The sequence below is a fragment of the Chenopodium quinoa genome, unplaced genomic scaffold (genome assembly GCF_001683475.1).
Source record: "Chenopodium quinoa cultivar QQ74 unplaced genomic scaffold, ASM168347v1, whole genome shotgun sequence".
NCBI lineage: Eukaryota > Viridiplantae > Streptophyta > Magnoliopsida > Caryophyllales > Amaranthaceae > Chenopodium > Chenopodium quinoa.
Window position 1 is genome coordinate 1,228,620 of NW_018743574.1, and position 27,480 is coordinate 1,256,099.

Genomic DNA, 27,480 nt, shown 5'->3' on the forward strand with positions numbered 1-27,480 from the left:
TTGCAAATTACTAAATTTTAAATGACTACAATTTTCCTAAATATAAAAGATCAAATTACATCAAGCTCCATTAAGAATATGATTTCATAAACAAGGATATAACATTTTCCATTTTCTCAAAATAAAATGATGTAAATTAGATTAAATCTACAAATGATTAAACTTTATGAAAATATTCAAGTTTATCTCTGAGATAAACATAACTTACGCTAGACGAACACTTTACTACCTCCGTTACATATTATTTGCAACGATTAGACACTTTTCTTTTAACTTCATGTCAAATAATAAGAAGTAATGGAGTAAACTTCATAAACACAGCGCTTTGCCGCTTTGTCCAAAACAAAATAGAGACGACGTCAGAATCATGGCGGAAGTCGAAGACTCAAAGCAAGCAGTAGGGCAAGAAGAGCAGCAGCAGCAGCAGATGAAGCAGCAGGAAGTAAAAGAAGCACATGAAAATGGAGAAATTAAAGAGGAAATGAAGCCATGGGAGCAACACTCTGCTGTCATATGTATTCCTCGCTTTGATTACAACGCTCCTTCTTCTCTCCTCCTAAATTCTCATTCTGGGTTTCTCATTACTTGCCCTATTAGTAAGTTCTAATTCACCCTTTTCTATCTCCTTCTTCCCACTTTAATGGGTTGTTCAATTATATGCTATATTTTGTTTCTTGGTGAATTGGGGTCTTGGGGTTTTGTTTAATTTGATTTTTATTGATTAGTTACAGCTTTCTTTATCTAATTTAAAATTGTAATGGGTGAAATAAGATAAAATTATGATTCAACAAGTTAAAATTCGTTGCTAGGGTTTAATATGATCGATTGTTCAATGTTGAAATTACAATGATGGAAAGTTTGTTTCTTTCCTGCATGAGTTTTTGGATTATTTATGTAGCTTAGGTGAATGTTGATGCCAGTAAATTGTTATTGAGATATTTATGTATAAAAAGCTCAACTCTTTTTAATAAGGAGCTTTATTGACCTTAAAAATGTATGATTCCATGGATAGGAAAGCAATTCATGAAATATCGGACCCTATCTTGTGGTTTTGTAACACTAGACCTTAATTTTGTGGAGGATGTCAGCTCTTTGAGAGACAATGTGAGGATAGTGGTTTGGTTTTGGCCTAAGCATCCAATAAAATAATAGGAAGGATTACCTAGTTATATTTGTTCTATGAGAAGAGAAACATAATTGTTGGCTGGGGAATTTCGTTGATAGTTTGTATGGATGAATTGTGTATCTCTTTATATTGTAACTGTCTTAAACTGTTCATTAGAAAAGATGTCATTTGGATGAACCATGCAGTGTTTAAGCTCCACAAGACAGCATTGGCTTTATACTACTCTATTGGCTGAACAAACTTTTATTCAAATTACCAGTCACGGATTATATTGTGAAATAATTTTTCCCCCGTATTTGAGATGAACTTGGCTCTTAAAAAACTTCTTGCTTTACAGAGAGGGAGAAGAGTGCAACAAAAGAAGCTATATCTATTCTTGGAAAGGTATTTTCTTGAAAATCTTCAAATAGTTAACATCCGTTCTTTGTTTATTTGATTCCACTTAGTTGTACATGCTGCAATTCTTTTTTCACTAAATTCTGTATGAAGCTGCCTATCAAATCAAGGATGTATGGCAAAATACCTTGTTAAGTTGTTAGTCTTTAATGATGTTGGGCTTAGACTGAAAAAGCCTCAGTGCAATTGCAGCAATTGTATCATAAGTTGGTGCCCATGTGACTACTCAATTTTGTCTTAGGTGAGAATACTGAGAACTTGGTTGAACCTTTTTAGAGTATTTATATTATGTACCATGTTAGAGAAGCTCAAAGACATTGGAGTGCCATTAATATGACGAACTTTAATCTGTTGTTCTTTTAGTGTTCTAAACCTCAAGTACTTCATAATATTTGCTAGGAAATTTTGACTTTTACCACCAAAAAATTTGGACAAATTGTTTTTTACCACCTACTATTTTAAAAGTTGTATTTTACCACCAAAAAATGTTCTAAAAATTGTTTTTCACCACCTACCATTAAGAAAACCGTTAAATCTAACGGTGTTAAAAAACATTCTTCGATTTTCGTGCCCGAAATATGTTTTTTTATAGGTTTAGGGGGGCATTTTGGCACCAAGGGTCCAATTTGAGGTCAAAATTGATAAAAAATGATCGAAAATACCTCGTTTTGCGTGTTCACGCAATTCGATGTATTTTTAAACACGCAAAACGAGGTATTTTCGATCATTTTTTATCAATTTTGACCTTAAATTGGATCCAAAGGGCCAAAATGCCCCCTAAACCTATAAAAAATATATTTTAGGCACGAAAATCGAAGGATTTAAAAAAATTCCGTTAGATTAACGGTTTTCTAAACGGTAGGTGGTAAAAACCAATTTTTTGAGTTTTATTTGGTGGTAAAATACAACTTTTAAATTAGTAGGTGGTAAAAAACAATTTGTCCAATTTTTTTGGTGGTAAAAGTCAAAATTTCCTATTTGCTAACTTACTGGAAATTTATACTAGGTAGTAGATTGAGTCAAACTGGTAAGGCGGTAAAGTTATCGGTGAAAATTCAAAGTTATGTACTCGTGTGTATTTTTGAGATTAGAGTATGTCTTGTATCCCAAAAAAGACAAGAAAATTGCCCAATTTGCTATTAGTAATACATTTTTACTTAAGCTTAGTGGTCCAAATTCAACCCCATCATGTAGTGATTCTATCATTCTCCTGTAGTTTGAAACTTACTGGAGGTACTTCGACAGCCTAGAAACATTATCTGAAATGTTATGGAAATTAAAGGTATTAGAGGGTCTAGATTTCTTGAAATTCCTGGAAAGCACGACCTATAATATTCACAATATAAAAGCTGCAAATTTATTGTCATATCTCCTTCAAAGACAAATAACAGCTACACTGTAATTTGCTACAAGTTAATTTAGGTGTGTATATTTTCAAAGCCCTTTCCTGGGGTATTAAGAAAACAAGTGAGTTGGATCATGAGTGGCCTGGAACGGTGATAATGATTGTTTGCTATTATTGATGGCATGATGCAGATGAAAAATTATTTAATTGGTTGTATCAACAAAGATCATCTTCTTTTTCCTTATGTCCATTCTATTTCCTAGTGACTGTCAATGCCGTTGGAATACTCACGGTTGAAGGACAATGTGATGGTTTTGCAGTATATTGAATCCAGTGGTAGTGACTGCTCTAGAGAGTCTGATTCCAGTGAAAATGTTAAAAGAAGGAAACTTGATGAGGTGGAGGGAGGCTCTGCTGTAGCTATCACTAGTAAGATACTGAAATTTGGTTTCTAGATCCTCAGGATCAATTACAAAACTGAGTTTAGCATTGGTTTGACTATTTGGAATTTCTATATATCTGTATAGGTATATTGTCAAAAGATGATTCTCAATCTTTTAGAGTGACGAATGATTCTGCAAAACAAACTCCTAGTCTTATGCTCGTAAAGGTGACAAGAAGTGGCTTGGTTCTTTTTACATTCCCCAAAGGCAGTTCTTTTGATCCGGTCAGCATAGTCACCCAATTAAATCAATCCTTAGAATCAGGAGAGTTAAAACGACCACTGTAAGTACTTGCTATTTTTGGCGTTATATTACTCAGTAATTATCCAATGTGTTACTTATCCAATTTATTTTGTTGCTTTGTTTAGTGCCAAATTACCCGTTTATATATTTAATCATTTCAGTATTTGCTCCAAACTATCAATAATGAAGCCTTTAGGCCTGGGTATGTCATATACTTGTACATTTTGTCTCTATCCAAGAAAGATTATGACCAACAAGAATAATGTAGAAAATCAGATGGGTTCGATGGGCAAATGTTTGAAAATCTTGAGATACAAGAATTGGGGTTAGACCACATCAGAAGTTATCTGTCTGAGGCAAAGGCTATAAGTCAAACTTAAAAATTGCCCTCTAGATGCCGTTGGAAGTAGTTGAGATAATATTGGAGGAAAGAACCCTGATCAGAAGCATCTTCCAGGGATGTACAAGGTGTATATTGGCCATATTAAGGTTAACAATGACTTGGGTAAGCCTCAGGGTCTCAGGGACTGTCTTAGACTCTAAGAACCAGCTTTCTATTTGTTACCGCACCCAAGATTGACCACCTAGGCAAATGTAGCAAGTGTTAGTTAAGTTTGAGGAGGAGTCTCTTAGGGGTCTATGCATCTTTTAGGATCACCAGAGTCCATATTGGCTATTTGATCATAGATGACTGCAGATCCACAATTGTCTCATAAAACCCCAATCGCTTATGGTTGTTTGAGCTTTTTTTTAAGTTTGGTAGAAACCGCTGATTAATATATTTCAGGGGAAGTGTTATTGATTACCCTAATATCTAAGGATTTGTGTATGAGGAAACCTAATGTTGGGATTTTACGTGCATATATGATGTCAATTGTGTAGAATTAGTTTTCAGCCCTCCAATTGCGTTACTTAAACTACTCTTTTCACTCTGCACTCCACTGTTGGCTTCATTTTAAACCAGTGTCAAATACTATGCACAGTTATATATTTCTCTAATAATCATCTATTAAGCAAGTGTAGTGACTGTAGTCCCTCTCTGCAGCTGGTGCCATCGAATTTTCCCTATTCAAGCTACTTGTATGTTGAATGAAAAGGAAGTCAGTACTACTGTGTCAAATCTCGTTCTAAAGTACGTCAATGACAAAAGTTACAGATCTTCTGGACCCCTAAAGGTGAGCATACTTAAATATTAGCTTTGCGGTCGAGTATTGCAGTGAATTCTATCCAATGGAGACTTTCCTTTACATGCCAATCTTTGGTATCTGACCAAAAAAAATCTCTGTTTTCTTTTCTGTATGGAGGCCAAGGCACCACTTGTATCTTTCAAATTGACTTCCTAACTATGTTAGCTGTTACATTCTCTCTTTTGGTCTCCTTCCTCATATATGTAAAAAATACAATATGCAGTCGTAGAATGATTTCTGTTTGATCTTGATGCACCACCTTTACTTTGTTATCTTTAGTTTGCAGTTAGCTATAGTAGAAGAGGAATTGAGGAGACAGAGATGAAAACTGCAAATGATAAAGTTAGCGAACCTAATCTTTGTGTATTGCTTGATCGAAATAAGTGCTTCTCCATTGTAGCGAGTGCTGTAAAAGGGGTTGTATCAGATTCAACCGTGGACCTTAAATCCCCAGAGGTTGTTAGCTCTCAATTCAATTTATGAACCGTTGTCAACTTGTCATGCCATAAAAAGTATATGTTTTGACGTTTAATTTGTGTTTATGTTTTGCAGCTTTGCATTTTCATTGAGCTTCTTCCATTGTCTGGGGTGCCAAATGGCTCACTGATTGTTGCCGTTTCAGTCCTTTCTGGAGACCTTGTCAGCACCAAACCACGGCTTTGTGTTAAATCCTTGGTCCTTGATCCTAAAGCTAAAACAAAAGCGTCTTAAACTAGGCTTGAACATCCAAGTCTTCAGAGAAGGGTTTGTCACAGAAATTTTGCAAGTAAAATTGGCTGCCAACCAAAGTGTGATTAGAGTATGAGTTTAAAGTTAAGTTTTTTCGTTGTCTTTCTTTTGATATTTTTGCTCCTTGATAGAAAATTTTTTTAGTAGTCCAAGTTTACAGAATTACAGTAGAGAATCTGAGGGTGAGAGCCTATACTGTACCTCCCATAAGGGCCATAACGTCATGCTTCGGTTGGCATAACGGTATTATATTTGCCTAGCCCAATTATATTATCTAGCTGTTAGGTAGGTTGATTTATCTGATGAAGTTGATTAATGAAACTTCTTGTATGTTCATAGTATGAAGCTTTTACCTAATCTTCTTGTCTTTTGGATACATATAAAGTTAATGTAGATTTTTCTTGTGTGAAATTACAATGTTGAAAAGACACTTATTTCTTCTTTTTTGGTGTTAGGGATTGGGGTGACGCGTGTCACAAATTCCCAACTTAATATCGAATTCTTATATGAAGGTTGGGACAATATGAAAACAAATGTTGATTTCCGAATAAAGTACTAACAAGGAAGAAAGCAACATACTAATGAACTAACCATACTAATCATTTATAATATCTTATTTTAAAAGATTAATGGCTAATATATAAGTTTACGTGGCTAATCTACAACCAGTTCAAATAATTTGACTTCACTACAATCTACAATAGTGTTAACATTGATTGTATCAATACCAAAGCAGTGGTTACTGATTAGGGGATTTTTCCCCACCAGTCACCATCTGACAAGTGGACCAATCAGGTTCCGCCATGTGTCCTTCACATGGGCCAATAGGAGTCTGCCACGTGTCAAGCAATGATCCGTCCACCATGGACCAATTACAACACGACATGTGTCCTTCCCATGACACCTGGGATAACCGGTCACCTAGGCCCAACTCCCGAGGGAAGCCCAATCAGCCCAAGGTTAACCTAAACCTAGACTGACACGTTTCCCGAGGTTATAAATACCTCCCTTAATCCTCATTAAGGGAGATAACATGCTAAATACGCAGATTACACACATTAAACACTCTCACCTAGAGAGACCCAATCACTTTAATTTCCGCATTAATTACTCCTTAATCAAGTACTAACTTGACCGTCGGAGGCGGATCTCCAACCATCCGGAGCATCCGTTTGTTTTGCAGGTACAGGCGTCCGGTTCCAGTCTCGGAATTGTAACTCTCTCGCAGGACATCAGAAAACCCCGAAACATTTGGCGCCGTCTATGGGGAGAGTACTTCTGAGATGGCATCCACGTCTGTACCGACTCCTGAAGAGAGGCGTCCCCTAGACGACCCTCAAGTTCAGTCGGACCACGATACTGAGAATGAATTTGAAGTTGAAGCTCACACAACTTCAGACGGGACCCTAAGGGCCCGACGTACCCGTCATACCGGAGGGAACGGGAACATCTTCAAAATGGAAGTGAGCCAGCAGGCGCACCGCCTGTTCGGCAGCAGCCGACTGATGGGTCTGCTCCCATCACAAGGAACGAACTCATGACCTTCATGAGGGACTTCAAGGGAGAAATTCAAGAGTTGATCAACAAGAAGCCGCCTGCTCTGGGCAAGGAGCAGTCGGCTAAGAAACCCTCCACTTCACTGAAGAGGAAACCAGTTCAAGGGCGAGAGGGGACCCCTCATCCTAAATCTAGGAAGTGGGAGCCACCTGCCCTTGATTTCACAAAATACCATTTTCCTACTCCAGGAAATAGGAAACATGTTCGTCATATTCAGGCGGACGGGTCGAGGAAAACATACACAGACGCTCGGCTACTGCTAGAGCAGAAGAAGAGTGACCGATTGTCAGAGTCGGCCTCTACTTCAAACTTCCAAGACAGTCTGCGAAATACCTCAATGAGGCATACTCAGTCGTATCGTGAGAGTCAGTCAGGCGGCACCTCCCGTCAGTCCGGCTTTCACAGCGACCAGGCGGTACCAAACTTACCGTTTGTACCGCAACAGTATTTTTTACAGCCACCTCCGCTTGGTGGACATGCAGCAAAAAATGTCCAACCTATGGACTGGCAGCTACGGTTGCTTAGACTTGGTGAACAGCCGTCGGCCTTCTCCAAGGAAATTACTAAAGCCGCTCAGCCGGCCAAAGTGAAAAATGTATTAGTAGGCTCCTATGACGGCACTACTAACCCAGAAGACCATCTAATGGCATTCACCAACCTGATGTACCTTCAAGGGTTGGATGATCCCACTTGGTGCAAGTGTTTCCCAGCGACTCTCAAAGGAATCGCACAACAATGGTTCGGCAACCTGCCGACTGGTTGTGTAAATAACTTCAAGACGCTTGCTTACTTATTCACCTCCAACTTCGCCATGAACATCCCTGCGAAGAAGACGACCCTTGATTTAGGAACAATTCAGCAGGGCGAGAAGGAGGGGCTTCGTTCTTACATCAGGCGGTTTAACCTGATGAGAATACAGATTCAAGGGTTACCGGATGAAGTAGCCTATACTGACTTTTTCAGAGGTCTCAAAGACGGGTCGACCTTCAAATTTGATTTGGTCCGAAAGAGGGTGTCGACTCTTCAAGAGGCCTTGATTGAAGCGGAAGCCTATATACAGGCGACTGATCTTTGTAGTACGGTAAAACAGTCAGACGGGAAGAGGTCCGACAAAAGAGAAGGACGACAGAAACAGTCGTCAAACAAAGACGAGAAGAGAAAAGAGGTATGGGCGGCTGATTCCTCTAAACAGCCAGCCCAGAAAAAGAAAAAAGAATTCAAACCATACTCCCCAAAGTATGCGTTTAGCAAGGATAGCCAGTTTATCCTAAAGGAAATCAAGGGACGGATCTCAATTGAGAAGCCGGTCCCCATGAAGGGTTCTGGAAACAACCGGAACCAAGAAAAATTATGTGCTTATCATGAAGATGTTGGTCATCACACCAATGAATGCATCAGTCTCATGCGGTATCTGGACCGCCTGGCTGACCAAGGTGATTTTGACACTTATGTCAAGAAATCTACGGGGAACACTTCCTCAAAAAAGCAGTCGACCAAAAAGAATCAACAGGCCGACAGCTCCAATACAGATGATGCAGTCGTCTACACCATTGCAGGCGGCTTCTCATGAGGCGGCCCCACTATTAGGGGCAACAAAGACAATATCAGGCGGTTAGATGTAAATTCCGTTCACCAAGAACGCCCCTCCAAATATTCATTTCCTGAGATTGTCATCACTGAAGAAGATCTAGGAGGGGTAAGAGGGCCGCATGACGACCCTATCGTTATTGAATGTAAAGTGGCCAACCAGAGAGTTGGCCGAATCCTCATAGATACCGGAAGCTCCTCAGATCTCATCAGTAGCAAATGTCTGTCGAAACTAAAATATCAGACTGATTGCATACATCCGGCATCCCACCCTTTAGTAGGGTTTGGAGGAGGAGTCGTCCACCCAGTGGGACGAGTGGATTTACCCATCCGCCTGGGCGAAAAAGGGGAAGGACGACACATGGTAGTCCGGTTCCTGGTAGTAAAAGAACTCTCGGCCTACAACATGATTCTGGGACGACCAACCCTGAATAATTCCAAGGCTGTTATAATCCCATCTCTTATGTTGCTCAAGTTTGAGAGGGATAATGGAACAGTCGAGTCCCTAAGGGGAGATCAGAGGATGGCCCGAGAGTGCTATCTCTCGGATGTCAAGCCCACTGTTATGGCCACTGGGTCGAGTGGTGGAAAAATAGACCTTGACAATGTCAAGGAGAGTGCGCCTGTTCAAGAAGCAGGCGACAAGAAGAGAAAGGCATCCCAGACAGGGGCCGCAAGAAAAGACAGAAAATAGCAATCATTGGCAGAGGAGCGGTCGGATGAATTCCGCCCTCAGCCGGCTGGTGAGCATACGGACTTGATCTTAGACGATTCACGTCCTGAGCGAACAGTCAAAGTTGGGACGACTACTCTGAGAGTCCTGGTGACGACTTTCACAAACTATTGAAAGAATACAAGGACATCTTTGCATTCGAAGTCCATGAAATGCCAGGCATTAGTCCTGATCTGGCGGTACATAAACTGGTCGTGGATCCGAAAAAGAAGCCGGTACGGCAGAAGAAGCGGAACCATGGCGAAGAAAGAAGTCAGGCGGCAGCCGCCGAAGTTAAAAAATTACTTGACGCAGGGTTCATTCGGCAATGTTACTTCCTAGACTGGGTTGCAAATGTGGTGCTTGTTAAAAAGCCGAATGGCACCTGGCGAATGTGTGTAGACTACACAGACTTAAACAAGGCGTGCCCCAAAGACAGTTACCCTCTGCCTAAAATTGATAACCTGGTCGACTCAACAGCCGGCCATGCTTTGATGAGCTTTATGGACGCCTACTCTGGTTTTCATCAAATTCCTTTATGGAAGAAAGATCAGGAGAAGACGGCCTTCGTCACTGATCAGGGGTTATACTGTTACACGGTCATGCCGTTTGGTCTAAAGAATGCCCCGGCCACTTTCCAGCGAATGATAAACACTGTGTTCTTTGATCAAATTGGGAGAAATGTCGAGGCATATATTGATGATATGATTGTCAAGACAAAACTTCAGAAAAATCATTTGTCGGACCTCCGAGAAACTTTCGCCACACTCAGGCGGCACCATGTCATGCTCAATCCCAAGAAATGTGTCTTTGGAGTTGAGTCTGGGAAATTTCTTGGATTCCTTATCAATCAGAGAGGAATAGAGGCGAACCCTGAGAAGGTGCATGCGGTCATTGACATGCAGTCGCCTCGTACCATCCGAGAGGTTCAGAAGTTAACAGGTTGTCTGGCGGCCTTGGGAAGATTTCTAAGCCGATCAGGCGACAAATGCCTATACTTTTTCCAGGAAATTAAGAAAAAGGCAAGGTTTAAATGGGGGCCGGATGCTGAGACGGCCTTCCAGAAATTGAAAGTTCACTTGCATTCCTTGCCGAGGCTGGTCAGCCCTTTGCCCAAAGAAGTACTCTACATGTACCTGGCCGTCTCTGATCATGCGTTAAGCGATGTTCTCCTTGCTGAAAGAGACGGCTGTCAGCTCCCGGTCTACTTTGTCAGTCACGTACTGAAAAATGCCGAGTTGAGGTATCCCTTAGTGGAGAAATTTGGTCTTGCACTCTTCATGGCTGTTAAAAAATTGAAGCCCTACTTTTTGGCAAATGCAGTCGTCTTGTATACAGACCAACCTATCAAGCGGCCACTGACCATCATGGAGTCGTCAGGCCGAATGATCAAATGGGCCATAGAAATTCAGAGCCTCGAAGTTACTTTCGAGCCTAGAAAAGCAGTGAAGGGGCAAGCCTTTGCTGACTTTATTGTTGAGATGACTCGTCCTCCGGACTCTCAAATTACAGACCAAGTCTGGAAGGTATATGTGGACGGAAACTCTACTTTAAATGGTTCTGGAGCAGGCGTCATATGTCAGTCGCCAGAGGGAGACAGGTACGAGTATGCTCTACGCTTCAGTTTTCAGGCCTCAAACAATGAGGCAGAATTATGAAGCTTTACTAGCCGGAGTCCGCATGTGCAAGGCGGCAGGGGCAAGAAAAATAGACGCCTGTTCCGATTCACAATTGATAGTGAGTCAGTACAATGGCGAATACGAAGCAACCCATCCGGCCATGATCAAGTATTTACAGGCGGTCCGACAAGCAGTCGGTTCCCTTGAGGATTTCCATCTGACCCAAGTGCCGAGATCAGAAAACAACCAGGCGGATGCACTGTCAAAATTAGCATCATCCGCCTCCTGTGATACTCCTCGAACTGTTTTTTGGGAAGTGATGGAGATGAGAATCATCGAGGAAGACCCTATTGGAATCCTAGACAGAAGCTCAACCTGGATGGATCCAATCAGAGCATATCTGACAAACGGTACCCTGCCGGATGATCATCAACAGGCGGCAGCACTGAAAAAACGAGCAACCAGTTTTGAAATAATAAAGGGAGAACTTCACAAAAGGGGGTACCTTCAACCCTTCTTAAAGTGTGTTACTCCAGAAAAGGGACGAGAGATACTAGACGATCTTCACTCTGGTTACTGTGCTTCCCATATAGGCGGTAGGACGCTTGCTCAACGGGCAAGGCGGCAGGGCTACTTTTGGCCTACTTTAGAAGCAGATGCGATGGTGATGGTGAAAAAATGTGACAAGTGCCAAAGGTTTGGCAAACTAATTCACCGTCCGGCTACTGACCTCACTACCATTCATAGCCCACTACCGTTTGCTAAGTGGGGCATGGATATTCTGGGTCCATATACGCCTGCTACAGGCGGAAGGAGGTACATACTTGTTGTCGTCGACTACTTCACTAAATGGGTAGAGGCGGAGGCTGTAAAAGGAATCAAGACGAAGGATGTAATTTCATTCATTTGGAATAATGTCATCACTCGGTTCGGGGTTCCCATGTCTATGGTTTTTGATAATGGTCCCCAATTTGAGACGCCTGTTCTCAAAAGCTGGTTGGGTGACCAAGGAATTGCACACTACTTTGCATCTGTCGGCCGTCCACAAGCAAACGGCCAGGTAGAAGCCTTTAATAAAATCATCTCAGACGGTCTCAAGAAAAAGATTGAACGAGCAGGCGGCCTATGGGCGGATGAATTACCACATGTTCTCTGGGCCATTAGGACGACTGAAAAAGGGGCGACTGGAGAAACTCCATTCCTCCTAACTTATGGTGCGGAAGCTGTTCTTCCAATAGAACACTACGAGCCGACTCTTCGAGTAATGCTATATGACGAAGAGGCAAACTGGGAAGCCATGCGCCTGGCATTAGACTCACTTCCTGAAAGGAGGGGCAATGCTGTCTTGCGCCATGAAATTTACCGCCTGAGAATGACTAGATCATACAACAAAAAAGTACACAGGCGTTCACTCAAAGTGGGGGACTTTGTACTTAGAAAAATGGAAGAAGTTGGTAGGGCTAATGAGTCTGGCAAACTAACTCCCAACTGGGAAGGACCCTACCGAATCTGTGAAGAGGTCAGGGACGGTACCTATCGTCTGGGAACACCAGACGGACAACCGTTGCCTCGAACTTGGAATGTAGATAATCTTAAGAAATATTTCTTTTGAATGATGTAAATAGTCAAGGGCTACTTAATAAAAGTTTGCATACTTAATATTCAATTTTGTACTAAGAGGGGCACGCCTACTAACAAACAGTCGGCTACTCTCCATGTTTAATTTTTATTCTTACTTAAGAGGGGCAGGCCGCCTATACATTTACAGTCGGCTACTCTCCATTGAGTATTTTACTCTATCTTCAGAGGGGCATGCCGTTTGTACCTTTACAGTCGGCTACTCTCCATTGAGTATTTTACTCTATCTTCAGAGGGGCATGCCGTCTGTACCTTTACAGTCGGCTACTCTCCATTGAGTATTTCACTCTATCTTCAGAGGGGCATGCCGCATGTACCTTTACAGTCGGCTACTCTCCATAAAAGAGGACCGACTGGTTCCAAACACACAGCCACCCCCCTTATACTTAACTAAAAATGATCAGGGCCTGGCCGACCCTGTGCCTAAACAGGCGGCTACCCTCCTCCTTTTACTTAGCACCTACGTTCACCAAGAACTAACCAAGGCCACAGGCCGAATGATCAGACCAGGCGCCAAGCCAACTGATCCAATCTTCAAAACTAATACGACCTGTCCCAACATCATAGCAGGCGTCCGGTGGCATCCCTCCGGATGAAATTCGTCGCAGAGAGCAGCTCCCTTTTGGGTGGAACATTGCTCTATAAACTAATTACACGGCACCTATACGACTGTCCCCAAGGGCAACCACATAGCCGTTTTTGAGACAAGGATAACTCTATCACTAACCAAACCAGTGGTAGAAGTTGACATCTGAGTCAGATGACCGCCTGTATTACTTGGGATAAATGCAGGGGGTACCTCTTGAGTTCATAGCCAACAAACATTGGCGAATCAAAAGGTTCAGCCGGCCTCCGCCGCCTGGTACCTTTACAACTCAAGCAGGAGTGACGGCGACTGAGTAACTCCAAAGTTAACTCATAGTCACTCTCTCAAACTTAGTATGGAGCCTAAAAGGTATGATTCGTCCGCCTGTTTTTAGCAAACAGGGGCTCTCAACCACTACTCCTGCTAGGTTAACAACCTGAGTTAAAAGCCAACATTGGCGAATAAAGGGGAACAACCGGTACCCACCGCTTGATACCTCTACTACTCAGTTACTTGGCGACTAGGTAACAATCATGTTTACTTGGTCACTCCTTAAAAATTTAGTATGAAACTAAAAAGGTGTTCATACAGCACCGGCTCACACTAGATTAAATATGGCGGGGAACAGTCGGCCTAGACGGCCTAAAGTCTCTAGCCTAAAAACATGATAAGTAGGAAACCACTTTCCTACTTGGTTAATTTTATATGACAGAACTGCCTGCCTAAAGGGGATCCAGTCTTTAAAATGGTTCGAATACCGATTGGATAAATGGCCGACTGATCGTCTAGCCTGGAAACAGACAACCAGTCGTCCAGGGGCATAGGCGGCGTGACTAACTATCCGTACCAGTCTGCAACTATCGGCCATGTAAAACAGTCAGTATAGTGTACAATTGGATATCAGAATATTCAATACTTAAACAAATTTGAAGCAAAACAAAAAATTCATTAAAAAGAAGCCGGTCATTAAAGACCGGCAAAATATTCAGAGTCCCGGCCCCCTGGCCGGGTAAATACAAACAAACGGCACGCAGGCCGTGACAAGAAGACATAAAGCTTAAGAAGGGGGCAGATCTTCAATATTAGCAGTTGCCGCCTGGTCAGCACTCTTCTTGCTGGACTCGGCTTCAGCTGCATCCTTCTTTGATGCATTACCCCCAAGCGGCACAAGCGCCACTACCGGCTGCTCCTCCTCCTCCAACGCCTCCTCCAACGCCTCTTCCTCAGCAGCCGCCAGGATCTCTTGATTATATCTATCAGAACACTGGCGGTACGTTTTTTCCCATGAGGCAAAGTCGGCATTGGGGAAGAGGCGGCCCCAAGTCATGCGCTGGATTTGAGCAGAGTCTTCCATCATCTCCCGGACCAGCTCTTTCTTTTCTTGCTCGGCCTTTTCCGAGAGCTCCTGAGTAAGACTTTTCTCCTGGGTCACCAGGCGTACCTTTACGCTCGCCAAGGATTTCTCCAAGGTTTCGTATGAGGACATCTTTTGACGAAGAGGTCTCAGCTCGGCCTTGAGGTTGTTGATGGTCGCCTCCAGCTCGCTATTCCTCTTCTAGGCCGCCTCTAACTGAGCCCGGATAGCGGCGGTAGCCTGCGCCTGATAATAAAGAATATCAATGGTCAGAACTTCATTTTGGGCAATTTGAAACATTGCCTTATCACAGTCAGAGGCGGCCATAGCTTTTGCAGCCTTTACCTCTTTGTTCTTCCGGTCAAGCGGCTTGCGAAGGTCGTTCACTCAGAGCAGGGCCTAAGTAAAAAGGGGAACATGCGTCAGTTTCCAAACAATAAAGAAAACAGGCGTCCTGGAATTCAAATACTCAAAAATATGCTAAGTATACCTCAGCAAGGACCCCTGCAATCCCGTCTAGGTCAAGGGTACCGACACCCCTGACCGCCTCCCTTTCAGCTGGAGGAACAGCTTTGATCATAGACTTGGCCACCTCGACCAAGTCAGGCTCCTGAGGGCCGGCTGCATCAAGCATAAACAAACGGATTAGACCTAGTAAAGAAGGGTGCAAGTCTAAAATTTACTAGGACAATTTCATACTTCTAGGTGGTCCAGCTGGAGTTTTAGAAGAAGTGGTCGGCTGTTTCTTAGCCGCCGCATGTTTCCTGGCAGAACCAGGAGAGCTCGCAACAGTCGTCCTCCGGGCCTTGGGGTCCGGCTATTGGGAAGAAGAAGCTCTTGGAGCGCCCGTCAAGGGTGCCCCCTTGTTGGGGGAGTCGGTTGAAGACTGTTGCATGATGGAGGCCCGCAACATGGCCGCCGCAGTCTTGGAGGCGGTAATTTTGCTCATGGCGTCCGCTGCAAAAACAAATAGCAAAGTTAATAAAAGTCATAACAAGAAATGAATGGAACAACAGAGTATTCGACAGGCCGGCTACCTCTTGAGCACCGACTGCTGAGGCCACAGGCGGCCAAAAAGTACTCGTCGTAGAGCCATTTGAAGCTCGGGACGCAGTGCAGGGGTACTTGCTCTCGTACCCCTGAAGTAGAGTTCACCTTCGACTCCACTTTGAAGAGTCCTTTATCTAGGATCTCTTTCTTAGCCTTGGGGGGAACAGGCGGCATACTGCGGCCGCCTGGAAGAAGGGGCGGATTCCTGTTCCACCTGTTGAAGTGCTTGTTCAGCTCTGTGTCTGAACTCTCAATGATGAGGAAGGTGCTCCGCCAGTCCTTCCATTTGTTTGCTTTACCTCTCGTCATGAGGTAGCCCCTGTGGCTCGTCAATTGATACCAGCCGGTACCGCTTGCCTTAGGGGTCCGGCTGAGGTAGTTCATGTGGGCGAAAGCCTCGAAGCTCGGCTCCACCCCGTTCAGTTCGCACCCGGCCACATAGCCGAGTACGTTGACCCAGGAGTTCGGGGCTAACTGCCATAACCCCAACTCATACCCATCCAAGATCCGCTGAACAACCGGATGTAGTGGGAAGCGCAGCCCAGCCTTGATGGCCGCCTCGTAGCAGCCAAAGCAGGCGCCATCATAACTGGTACCAGCCGGCCAGACGACTTTGTCTTCTGGATCCGGCACGAACACTAAAAAGTCGGGGCCCATTGTGTGGTTTGCGATAAAGCTCTCCACTTTCTCTTGCATGGCCGTGATCCGGCCCCGAGGTACCGTGCAGTAGTAGGGGGTATTTTGCTCTCGGTGAGAGGCGGATGGCTCCGCCCAATCGTCCCCTTTCTCAACTGCGTGAGAAAGCCTCGCCTCTTGTAGGCGACTGTTTTTCTCTTCTGTGTCCAGGGAAGCATGGCCAGAAGAGCTAGACTCGGAATCGTCCTCTGACGAGTCCGAAGAGGACGACTCCTCCCCTCTCCCGGAGGGGCCTGCCTCCTCTCCTTTAAAAGGAGCAGGAGAGAATGTAGAATTGTCAATTGTAAAATGGGAAGGGGTCACTTTGACTCCTCCCTCAGAACTGTCGGCTTTCAAGCCGCTTTGTTTCACTTCCACATCTGGCGCCTGGTCAGATGTTTCACTAATCGGCACCCTGTGGGAGGAGCCGTCTGAGTTTGAGATCCTGGCAGTCTTTTTTGTTCTGGCCATCATGCTCTGCATAGACACAGATACAGTCGGACTTTGTATAAAGGGCAAAGATGGGTCCAGAAAAGGGCAGGCGGCACTCCTAGTCCTAGATTCAGCCGTCCCCGGTGACCGGCTGATCACTAACCTAGGTCGTGTCGTGTGCTTCCGTGGTGCCATTTCAAAAAAGAATAAAGTAAAGAGAAAATTAAGAGTAAGAGAACCGACAGTTACCTGAACGAGTGACGATTGATGAAGTTTTGAAAATCCTTTGCAGTCGGCTTGTCAGAGCAGGCGGTAGGCAGAAACGGTCCAAAATGTCAGAGCAAGTTCAGGGGTCCGAATGTTCTCTCACAAAGTTTTCAAGTGTGAAAATGACCGAAGTCAACACTCCTTTATATAGGCGAAGTGAGAAGGCGAAGAGTCACTTCCAGAATTCAAAATTTTGGCGGGAGAATCTCTCGGCCTCTCGCTGAGTGACACCTGTAGCAGGCCGTCGCCTGTTACAGGGCGATACCTGTCACAGGTAACACGTGACCAGTCACGTGCCACCTGTGAGGGGCAAATGATTAGGGGATTTTTCCCCACCAGTCACCATCTGACAAGTGGACCAATCAGGTTTTGCCATGTGTCCGTCACATGGGCCAATAGGAGCCTGCCACGTGTCAAGCAATGATCCGTCCACCATGGACCAATTACGACACGACACGTGTCCTTCCCATGACACCTGGGATAACCGGTCACCTAGGCCCAACTCCCGAGGGAAGCCCAATCAGCCCAAGGTTAACCTAAACCTAGACTGACACGTTTCCCGAGGTTATAAATACCTCCCTTAATCCTCATTAAGGGAGATAACATGCTAAACACGCAGATTACACACATTAAACACTCTCACCTAGAGAGACCCAATCACTTTAATTTAGGCATTAATTACTCCTTAATCAAGTACTAACTTGACCGTCGGAGGCGGATCTCCAACCATCCGGAGCATCCGTTTGTTTTGCAGGTACAGGCGTCCGGTTCCAGTCTCGGAATTGTAACTCTCCCGCAGGACATCAAAAAACCCCGAAACAGTTACAGTTGTAAATCATTAAAAATTTAAAGGTGAAGTTTAATTGTTGTGTTGTATTATTGTTGAAATAGTTTTACAATGTTTGATAAGCTGGTCCAAGGTACAAAAAAATGTTCTATTTTGAATTCACTACCTACTACTGTATTTATGTGTGAATGTGTCTAATTTGTCATTGTCTTTGTCTAATTGTCTATGATATCTACTTATCTAGCAAAGGTTCCTTGGAATTGGAAGATATTCTTTCCTATAATGAACTTTGTTGTACACTTTTTATAATTTGGAATATCTCTACAAAATCAATATATTAGATTATTAGTCATGTATAATGTGCATGCACGCTACAATTATTTAAACTTATTTGGTCGTAAGCCTTGAAACTTGTACCCTTTTTTTTTTTTTGAACGGTGAACTTGTTTTGTTTTGAAAAAGTTGAGAACACACCCTATTTTATAAGGGTATTTCATTCTAAAACCAATTTGGTAATTGAAGTAATTAATCGATTCCTCAAACCTTTTTTTTTTTTTTGACAAGACGATTCTTTAAACTTTGAATTATTTTATATTTTACAAATAATGCCCTAAAATTGCAAAAAATATGAAACGGAGATAGTAATTATAAAGTGATTTGTCATTCAATCCTCCTCTTGTTTAACACTTCAACATGGGATAACAGTTTCTTTCGTATTTTTGTTAATGGGATTTCAACAAACGTAGCATAAGGCTTAGTTGGAGGCCATTACAGTTTGGAACCCTACAATCTCAATTGTGCAACCTTATTTCTTCTAAAGGCAATTTGTAAATCTTCCTTTTCCAGGTAAGAAGAATATTAGGTTGAGTATAGAGGCGTCAAAAGATGACTCGATCTGAAAAATAAAAAAATTAAATTCAGATTTCGAATTGTATGGATACAATAATTTAACATGACTCAAATTTGAAAGATCTCATCCAACCCTTTACCGAACTTGACTTGCATATTCAAATTGACACCTCTAAATCTGCCCAATGACAGTGGAGAATGTTGTTTAATTGCCTTTTTGGGATATTGTACAACGTGATAGTTTGTGGACTGTTTTTAGGATCCAACAATCCTAATTAGTGATTACCATACTCTAATCATGCAGTACGTGATTGATAGAAGGTACTCCTTACGAATAATTAAATTTGGTTTAATTTAATATGAAAGAATAGATATAATAAGACCAGTACTCCAACTAGTTTATGACTTGATTTAATCAACTAAACTTTCATTAATTTTTTTACAAATGCATAATACTATGATATTAAAGAACCTGATTGCCTGCCTAAAATAAAAAGGAATTAACTAATCTAATTAGCTACCACAAAGTGAGATAGATAAATCAAGATTAAGAGACTGTTGATGATTATCCCAAGCAATAGAAGAAGAAGAGTATGAACTAATTGCCTGATCACTAATTTCACTAACATTAGTCGACGAAACATTGCTGCTCCGTTGGATTAACAATGGCGGCGAGGCCACCCTTTGTAAGGAGAGAGACAAGGATATTCCATGCTCGTTGTCTCTTTTTCCGATTGCTAGCTCTTCATCATCGTCGTTTTCTTTGTATTCATCTTTGGTTTGTTTCATAGAAGAGAAGAATGCATCTGAGTTGTGAAAGTAATGAGCTTGATTTTGGTCTGATACTTGTTCATATGCCATTGCTTCCTGTAATAATTTAAACGTGAGACGATTAAACAATTCTACACGCAAAATATATTATGCATTAAAGGATCAATGACATAACGACAGGAGAGTGAGGGAGGGGAGCTTTAACCACTTGAGCTATCTCTATGTTTATATCGACTTGAGATTTTAAATAGGTGTATAAGTCCCGCTAAATTTTTTAAATCCGAAAGAACATTAATCAGTTGTATAAATATTGAACATATAGCTTAATAATTACCAAGCATTAAACTAGCTAGCTAACTACCATTATCAGAAAATTATTGTCCTTTACTCTATACAGTCTCTAGTCTAAAACAAGTTAATAATGCACAATGACTTTCAAACGCATTTAAAGAGTGACTGCCAATTTCAGCATAGTATATAAATATAATGGACCACTATGAAAATAATGGAAATTATTCTGCCTCAGAATATCTGTACCAAAAAACTAGAATATGTTGATTTTCTTTTTTTTTTTAAATAATGGCTAAAATATCTGTCACCAATAAATGTTTTCTTCTTCCAAATTCGTCACTTATCTTGGTCTTTTTTCAGTACCAACAATTCTTCCAATTTAGACACAAGAATAGTAATCATGTTCCATTTTCTATATACATGCATTACAAAATAACATATATACATGTGAATTATCACTTATTTATGCTATTACTAGTACATAGTAATTAATTAAACTGTTGTTATTATCTATATATCCATTTATCCATAATTTGTAGTCCTTCACACATTATAAATTTGACCACAATGTAGTCTTCTTGTTGAATATTTGACCACATATACATGACTAATCATTGCATATAACCAACAAATAATTACTAACAAGCTTATATACATGGGGCTAATATCTTGAAGCTAAGGGTCTATTTGTACAGCTTATATTATCTTATCAAATAGGTTCATACGAGTACCGGTCAAAATAAGATATGACAAAATACATTCTAACACTCTCATGTATAATTTCTAAAAAGTTCTAATTAGTTCGGATAAGTTAATTTCAAACAGTTCAACCAAATTGAATGCAACATAATCAAACATTGTCTCCGTCTCACATGACTTGATTATACTATTGGCGTGACAACTAATTCCGAGCAGGAAGATGAGAATTATACCTGCAGCTTTAAGAAGTGGGATTGATCAGGTTGGACTGCAAGAAGATGATGAAAATTGAAAACATGATCCTGAGGAGGCAGGGGCAGTGTAGACAGCAAAGAGGAGAAACCAGGGTGTTGGGTCTGATGCTGCTGCCATCTGATAATATTCAGACTACTCTCTTCCAATAATCCACCACTTTCTAATTCTTCTTCTTCCTCATTATTATTATGTTTATTTTTATTTTTATTTTTACTGTCATCTTTTAGCATAATTCCTCTTCTTTTTGTCTCACCCTTTGAATTATTATAAATTGACTCCAGCTGACTTTTGTAATCATCAACCAAGCAGTACATTTTTGGATCTTTTCTCACTCCCTCTCTTTGGCTGCTTTCCAATTTCTCTCTCTTCATCATCATACTACTTGTACAACTTTCTTCCATCCTTGCCCTTTTCAAATTTCAATTTTTTTCATCACCCATAAAAACAAATGAAACAAAACAACAATCAATTTATGAAAAAAAAGGGGAAAAAAAACTACATATTGGTTCATTATTGTGCAAGCTTAAGTTTAAAACGAGTAATACTACTAACTTCGTCTCTAAAAGTTCTTTCTTTATTAACGGTAATTGTTTGACAAAAAAAAAAGTCAAAACAAGAAGAATTGATTTTAGGACTTTTAATATTTAAATTCATCCACACTCCCATAAGAGTAAAACAATCATCGAAAACACGCAGATTTTAAAATTATAGGAGTGTTAAAATCAATTTTGGCGCGTATAATTTAAAGATGGTCTATATATATGTAATCTACAATGGGAGTAAAGAAAATGCTTGTTGATTGCTAGTACCTTTTAGAAGGGGGAAAAGCAGCAGAAATTGTAGATTGAAGATCTTGAATAACATTATGATTATTAGTAATATTTGGAGAAGATAAATGTAACCCCACATCATCTTTTTCATCCTTCAAAACATAATTAGTAGTACTTGCAATGTTATTATGATGATTCTCAAAAGCTTGTTTCCTTTGCTGTGTGAAGCTCTTGTCTGCTAAAAGCAAATTATACACCAAAAAGATGTTACACAAAAATATTAAAAATTTAATTTATAGAATAAAAAAAAAATTACTACACAACATAAGAACAAAAAGTTACTGTGTAAATACGGTAATTATAATTTTCAAAATTTTGTTCTTTATTGTATTTCCAATGTTATTTTTCTGATTCAGAAAGCATTATAATTGTTTGTACAGTAGTACAACAATAAAGTTTAATTGGGCAATTTATTTATGTACTTTATTTTCCCATTAAAATGTTAAAATCAGAAGATTTGGGAATTAATGTGAATATTTTCTGTTTTAGTCAATTTAAACAATAAATGAAGTGAGACATCAAAAATCACTAAAAAAGATATGATATGGTAACCCATAATCTTTGATTTTCAGCTGAGTGAAACACCCCATTTGGGGAACCAACCTAGAATTTTAAAGCTAGCTATAATATTTTGCTTTTATTACTTTCACAAGATTTTTAATACAAGACCTATTTATATATATGACAAATTGACAACTCCATCAATTTAAAGATTTCTGTGTTTTTCTATTACATGTTTTAATTACTCACCTATCCGTGAACCATTCGGGTTGAGTTTGAATCGTGTCCTCATATTAATTACAGTAATAGTTTTATTATAGTAGCTAACAACTATTAATTTCGGACAGACGGAGTAAAGTTTGGAAGTAATTAGAAGAATAGGAGAATCATCCATATTCATGGTGGTTGAACAAAAATTTAAAATAAAGATAAATACTGTACAAAATTTCATACCTTGTCTTGTATGATCAATCTTCATGCTTCTATACATCTGTTGACATTTAAAAAAATGATTTAACCAAAAATTAGTGCATATTATAAATAAATTAGTCTTAACAATGAGTGTGAAACCTTAGACCACAAGTCACCAAATTTTTTTTAAAAAGAACCTAGATTATGATTTTTTTTGTAAAAAAAAAAGGAACGAGGATTATTATGATTAAAATAATTGATAATAAAAAATTAAAAAAAAAAAAAAAAAAAAAAAGGTAAGTATTCTAGAAGAAAGAAAATGGAGGTAGAGAAAAACAAACCTGGAGATGACTTTTCACATGAGAAATAGTAAGCCCTCTTACATCCATTAACTGAAGAACAAGCTTTGGTGTTGCCTCTGAAATTTCAAAAACCCAAAACAATTATACTAATTACTAATATTAGTAGTAATAATCTCAGCTCGCTCGGATAACCATAATATCCGAGCAAGAGGTTCAGATATACGCAACCTTATCTCATCATCGAAACAACGAGAAAGGAAAAGAAAACTTACTGTCTTGACCACCAAGGCGTTCGATAGCATGAACAAAGCAGCGGTGTAGCTCAGGAGTCCAGCGTAAGCGAGGAACTTTGGATCTAACATATTGTCTAACTCCATTATTACTAGAATTACTATTACTATTTTTAATAAAAACTTCCATAATTTAAATACTCTAATAATATAATTTTAGTTTATTGTAAATCATTTGAGGGGATGAAAGAAGGGTTGACTAGAAGAATGTTTAAATATAAGAGGATTGGAGGTGAAAGGAAGAAGAAGATCACGAGAAAATAAGGAAGAGAAAGAAAGAAGAAATTCCTTTGGTTGGGCTGAAGTGGCGCTGTTAGAAAACCTGCAAACATGGAAATTCTCATCACGAGCTTCTGATCCTCTTTAAATCATTACTCTACTTACATTCTCTCTCTCAACCTCCCTTTTTTACTTTTTTTTTTTTTTTAAATAAAATGAATTAGAATATTGTTGATTGTTTATTAAAGGATTATTAATTATTAAGATTGACTTGGTCATTTAATTTTGTTACAAAGTTTATTATACTCAATCCGTATTGGGTATTTGATTCCCTCGTACTTTTAAAAGGTATTCCGTATTAAGAAAAATGTCATTGTTAGAAATATGGAATTTTCAATAGTGACGTTTTTAATGTGCATTTTATGCATCACATTTTGATTTTTTTATACTTGTATAATTTTTCTTCTTAATTAACTTAATCTTATGTAGGCTAGTACGGAGTATCGAGTATGTAATTAACTCCCACCGTTTTTAAATACTTAGGGTCTATTCATATACGTTTATTTTCAGTTTAATTAAGTTCAGCTCCTAATTTCCTTCTCTTATAAAATGTTCAATTTAATTCAGTTCAGCTGAGTTCAGTCTATGAAAACAAACCCTTACTCTATTCCTCCATACGCGGAATTAAAGAAAACAATTGAGAAAAATAATAAAATGTGAAGGTAGTAGGGTAATAAAAGTTGTAAAAAGCAAAATTAATTGAGAGAATCAGAGGAGAGGGAATATGAAATTAATAAGATATGATTTATGATGGATCTACTAGCTGAGAGAAATAAATTAAATATTATAGAGACGGAATAATTACTTTTTTTTAGGGTAAGAAGAAGGTCGACCCATCATAGAAGGGGGGATGAAAGGGAAATCTCTTCTACTCCTAGAATGTGCTTGGTGAGATTCGACTCCTGATCTCACACCTGAAAGTCGGAGAACTGGTCAACTACTGTAGCCTCCTATCTCTAAAAGACTAGAAGCTAGACACATGTCATTTATTTCGTGTACGTACTCGTATCAGCAAAGTGTGTCTCACTTGGTAAATTTCTTAGGCTTGTTTTGATTTACTAAACTGAACTGATTGGAGCTTAACTGAACTAAATATTTTATGAGAGAAAATTAAACTGAATTAATTGGAGCTGAACTGAACTGAACTGTAAATAAGATAAAGAGAACAGACTCTTACTTCAAACTCTAAAGATTTAGGGTTAGAGATTCTCTTACCATCCCCTTTAGGACTTGTTCTCTTTACCTGAAACAAGTAGATTTGGTCTGATTTCTTTAAGGTCTTATTTGAATTTTTATTATCTGGTCTGATCTGATATGATTGAACATTTTGACTAAACTTTGACCGCAATTTAATACTAATCTATAAAGTAAAACATTATCAATATTGATCTGATTAGATCCGTCTCGTTATAAACTTTTCAAATATGTAATTTTTATATTTTTTTATTAAAACGCAATTAACTATATATAACAATAAGTAAGTGATAATTAAAAGTCTGATCTGATCTAGATTTATTTAGGATTAAGTAATACGGAGTAAGTATTTGAAATAAGTTAGAAGAGAAATAAATACAGTACAAGAATTTACCGTCAAAAAAATTTATTCCTGTAAAAAAATAAATAAATTAGGCTATAGAATAATGATAGCTATAGGGCTACAGCATAGCGTAAGACCCCTATAAGTTTGACCTCAATAAAAATTGTTGTTCAATTTTTGTAATTTTCTCTCTCCTCTTTGTCTGTCATACATTCTGACCGCGTTCGAGTGTTAGTATTAACAATACGCCAACGTCGTCATGATCACAAAACCACACCTTCCAATTTAATTATCTTCATTATTATTCTCTCTTTTTAATTTCTACTCCCTAAATCATTTTTTTCTTACACTATATTTTATTTTTTGGTTTTATATGCATATAAAATTAAAATATTATTGTCCAAATGCATTTATATCTCGAGAGAATAAATTAGATAGGGGGGCAAAATATGGCATAATATATTGAGGGAGTGTTGTGCAATAAAAGAAGTTGGGTACCTATTTGGCTTGATCTGTCTTTTCCAGATTTTCTATTATGTACACCTGCTTATTTTACTTGTTTTTCGCTCGTTTTTAGTTGTGTTCTACTGTTTATCTTTTTCCTAATTTTGTTTTTGAACATACATAAGGTTATTAATTGGCATGGTACCATGTAATTTATTAAGAAACAGATGAGTATGTGAATGTATGTATTAGATTATTAGGCCCCGTTCACTGTACTTTACCTTATTTTTGCTGAACTGAAATTATTTTTATTGAAATAATATTATATTTGCTGAACTTAAATTATTTTTCTTGAACTGAAAGTAATTATACTGAACTGAAATTAATTTTACTGGACTGAAATATAATTGACTTCTATGTCGTACAATATAATTGACTCCTATAAGTTAATAAATAATCCGTAAAAGTAATCCGACTCATAAATCAAATTGAAAATTACGCACTTGTGCATTGTTCATTTGTTCCCTTTTCCTTCAATAAGATTTACATCTAGCTAGCTAGCACCATAAATGTTGCTTAAGACTTGACACACAATCACACATATATACACACTCTAATGGTTAATGTCCCCTAAATTGTAATCCAGAGAGATGCATGAAGCTAGCTTATAGGTTCATTTATAAACAATCAACATAGAAGATTGAGCTGATATTGCATGTTAAGTAAATTTATTGTTTGAAATTAAAGTTAGCAATATTTTGGGTTTACTGTACAATTCACCCTTCTGAGGATACATGCTAATGGCAGAATAAACAGATGGTCTACTCCCATCAACATGAAGATAGCTGAGTAACGTTAGATTTTTACTACTCGTAGCTGCCTATTTGCATGAAAATACCTCCACTTTAATTAACTGCTACTGCATGCATTGCTTGCTTTCTCTTTTTTCTATTTTGTCCATCACTTAAATTAAAGTGAAAGGGTGAAATTAGTTTTTTTTTTTTTTTTTTTTTTTTTTTAAAAAAAAAAAAAATCCTTATACTAGCATGTTGAAAATTTTGAAATAATTTTATTAGGTTTGGATGGTGAGATCATTAAACAATGTGGATTAATTACTTCTTTGGTCTCTTTTTACTTGCAACTCAATATAAGGTTACTCTTATTTGAAAGACATATTACATAGGTCAAAATGGATAAATTATAAGAAAGAGTCGGATACTTATTTTATAACGAATTCAAAAAATTTAATTAATTTTTTTTATTAATTCTATCTAATTTCTTTCTAGGGTCTGTTCTCTTCAGCTTATTTTCAGTTCACTTCAGCTCTAATAAGTTCAGTTCAGTTCTTTATTTCTTTCTCTCATAAAATATTAAGTTTAGTTCAGCTCAGCTCCAATAAGTTTAGTTCAGTCAATTAGAACAAGCCCTTAGAAAGGCTTGTTTACATGATAATTAGTTGCAAGTAGGAAAAACAAAATATTAGAGGAATCATCTAATTCATGTAAGAAAATGGTTGCTTGTAAAAAATGGAGGTGGTTAAATTTTAGCATAAAAATTTCCTCTAAAAAAAAATTAGATGGAAAGTGTAATTAAGGGCCTATTCACTTCACCTCAATTTCAATTCAGTTTAGCTTTTAATTTTCTTCTCTCATTAAATATTCATTTCAGTTCCAATCAGTTCAGTTCAGTAAATATAAACAGACTCTAAAATCGGAGTAATTGGTATAGCTAGGTTAAGTGGCATAGGAGCAATAGGAGGGCGGTGGGGAGGTGGCGCCTAAAAAGAGGTGAGCAAAGTAAATGGATGTAATGGTATTTGGGAGGCTAACCATTTATTGACATTCTCATGGCTTGTCCATCATAAATCATTTCACGCTACGTAATTCTTAACTGATCCTACGCCCATTCTTCAAACATTTTTATTTTTTTTATTTTACTGTATGATTGGTCTTGTATGGATCCGATCTACAATAAATTATTGTAGATCCAAAATTTGACACTTTCAAATAATATAATCACATTGTGGATGATATAATCACTTTTTTAGACAATATAATTATTTTTTTGTGAGTCACATTTTGAATTATATAATCTCATGTTAAACCATTTAATGAGATTATATAATTATCTTTAGGATGATAAAATTTAAAAATCATCTTTTGAATGATGTAATTTACCATTTCATACTTTTTATAATGATAAATTTACTTTTTGAGTGTTACATTTACATAACAATTTCAAAATGATATAATCACTTTTGTAATATAATCACATTTCGTATGATATAA

General features: G+C 38.9%; 2 protein-coding genes across 3 annotated transcripts; one reads left to right on the forward strand and one right to left on the reverse strand.

The window, feature by feature from the left end:
* The first annotated feature begins 296 nt into the window (after positions 1-296).
* LOC110681884 lies at positions 297-5,880 on the forward strand. The gene is made up of 7 exons (XM_021858033.1): positions 297-596; positions 1,464-1,510; positions 3,188-3,296; positions 3,395-3,593; positions 4,599-4,728; positions 5,020-5,196; positions 5,293-5,880. The coding sequence occupies exons 1-7, from the start codon at positions 368-370 to the stop codon at positions 5,449-5,451; spliced, it is 1,050 nt and encodes a 349-aa protein (XP_021713725.1). The 5' UTR covers positions 297-367; the 3' UTR covers positions 5,452-5,880.
* A 13,076-nt stretch (positions 5,881-18,956) lies between these two features.
* LOC110681885 (myb-related protein 1-like) lies at positions 18,957-23,483 on the reverse strand. Of its 2 annotated transcripts, none has more exons than XM_021858034.1 (6): positions 22,915-23,483; positions 22,682-22,758; positions 22,383-22,419; positions 21,408-21,606; positions 20,577-21,006; positions 18,957-19,449 (listed from the first exon to the last, which is right to left on the reverse strand). In XM_021858034.1, the coding sequence occupies exons 1-6, from the start codon at positions 23,060-23,062 to the stop codon at positions 19,096-19,098; spliced, it is 1,245 nt and encodes a 414-aa protein (XP_021713726.1). In that variant the 5' UTR covers positions 23,063-23,483; the 3' UTR covers positions 18,957-19,095. The 2 variants fall into 2 exon arrangements, with proteins under 2 accessions (XP_021713726.1, XP_021713727.1); XM_021858035.1 differs by having other exon boundaries at positions 21,408-21,603; positions 22,915-23,476.
* Positions 23,484-27,480: the final 3,997 nt, after the last annotated feature.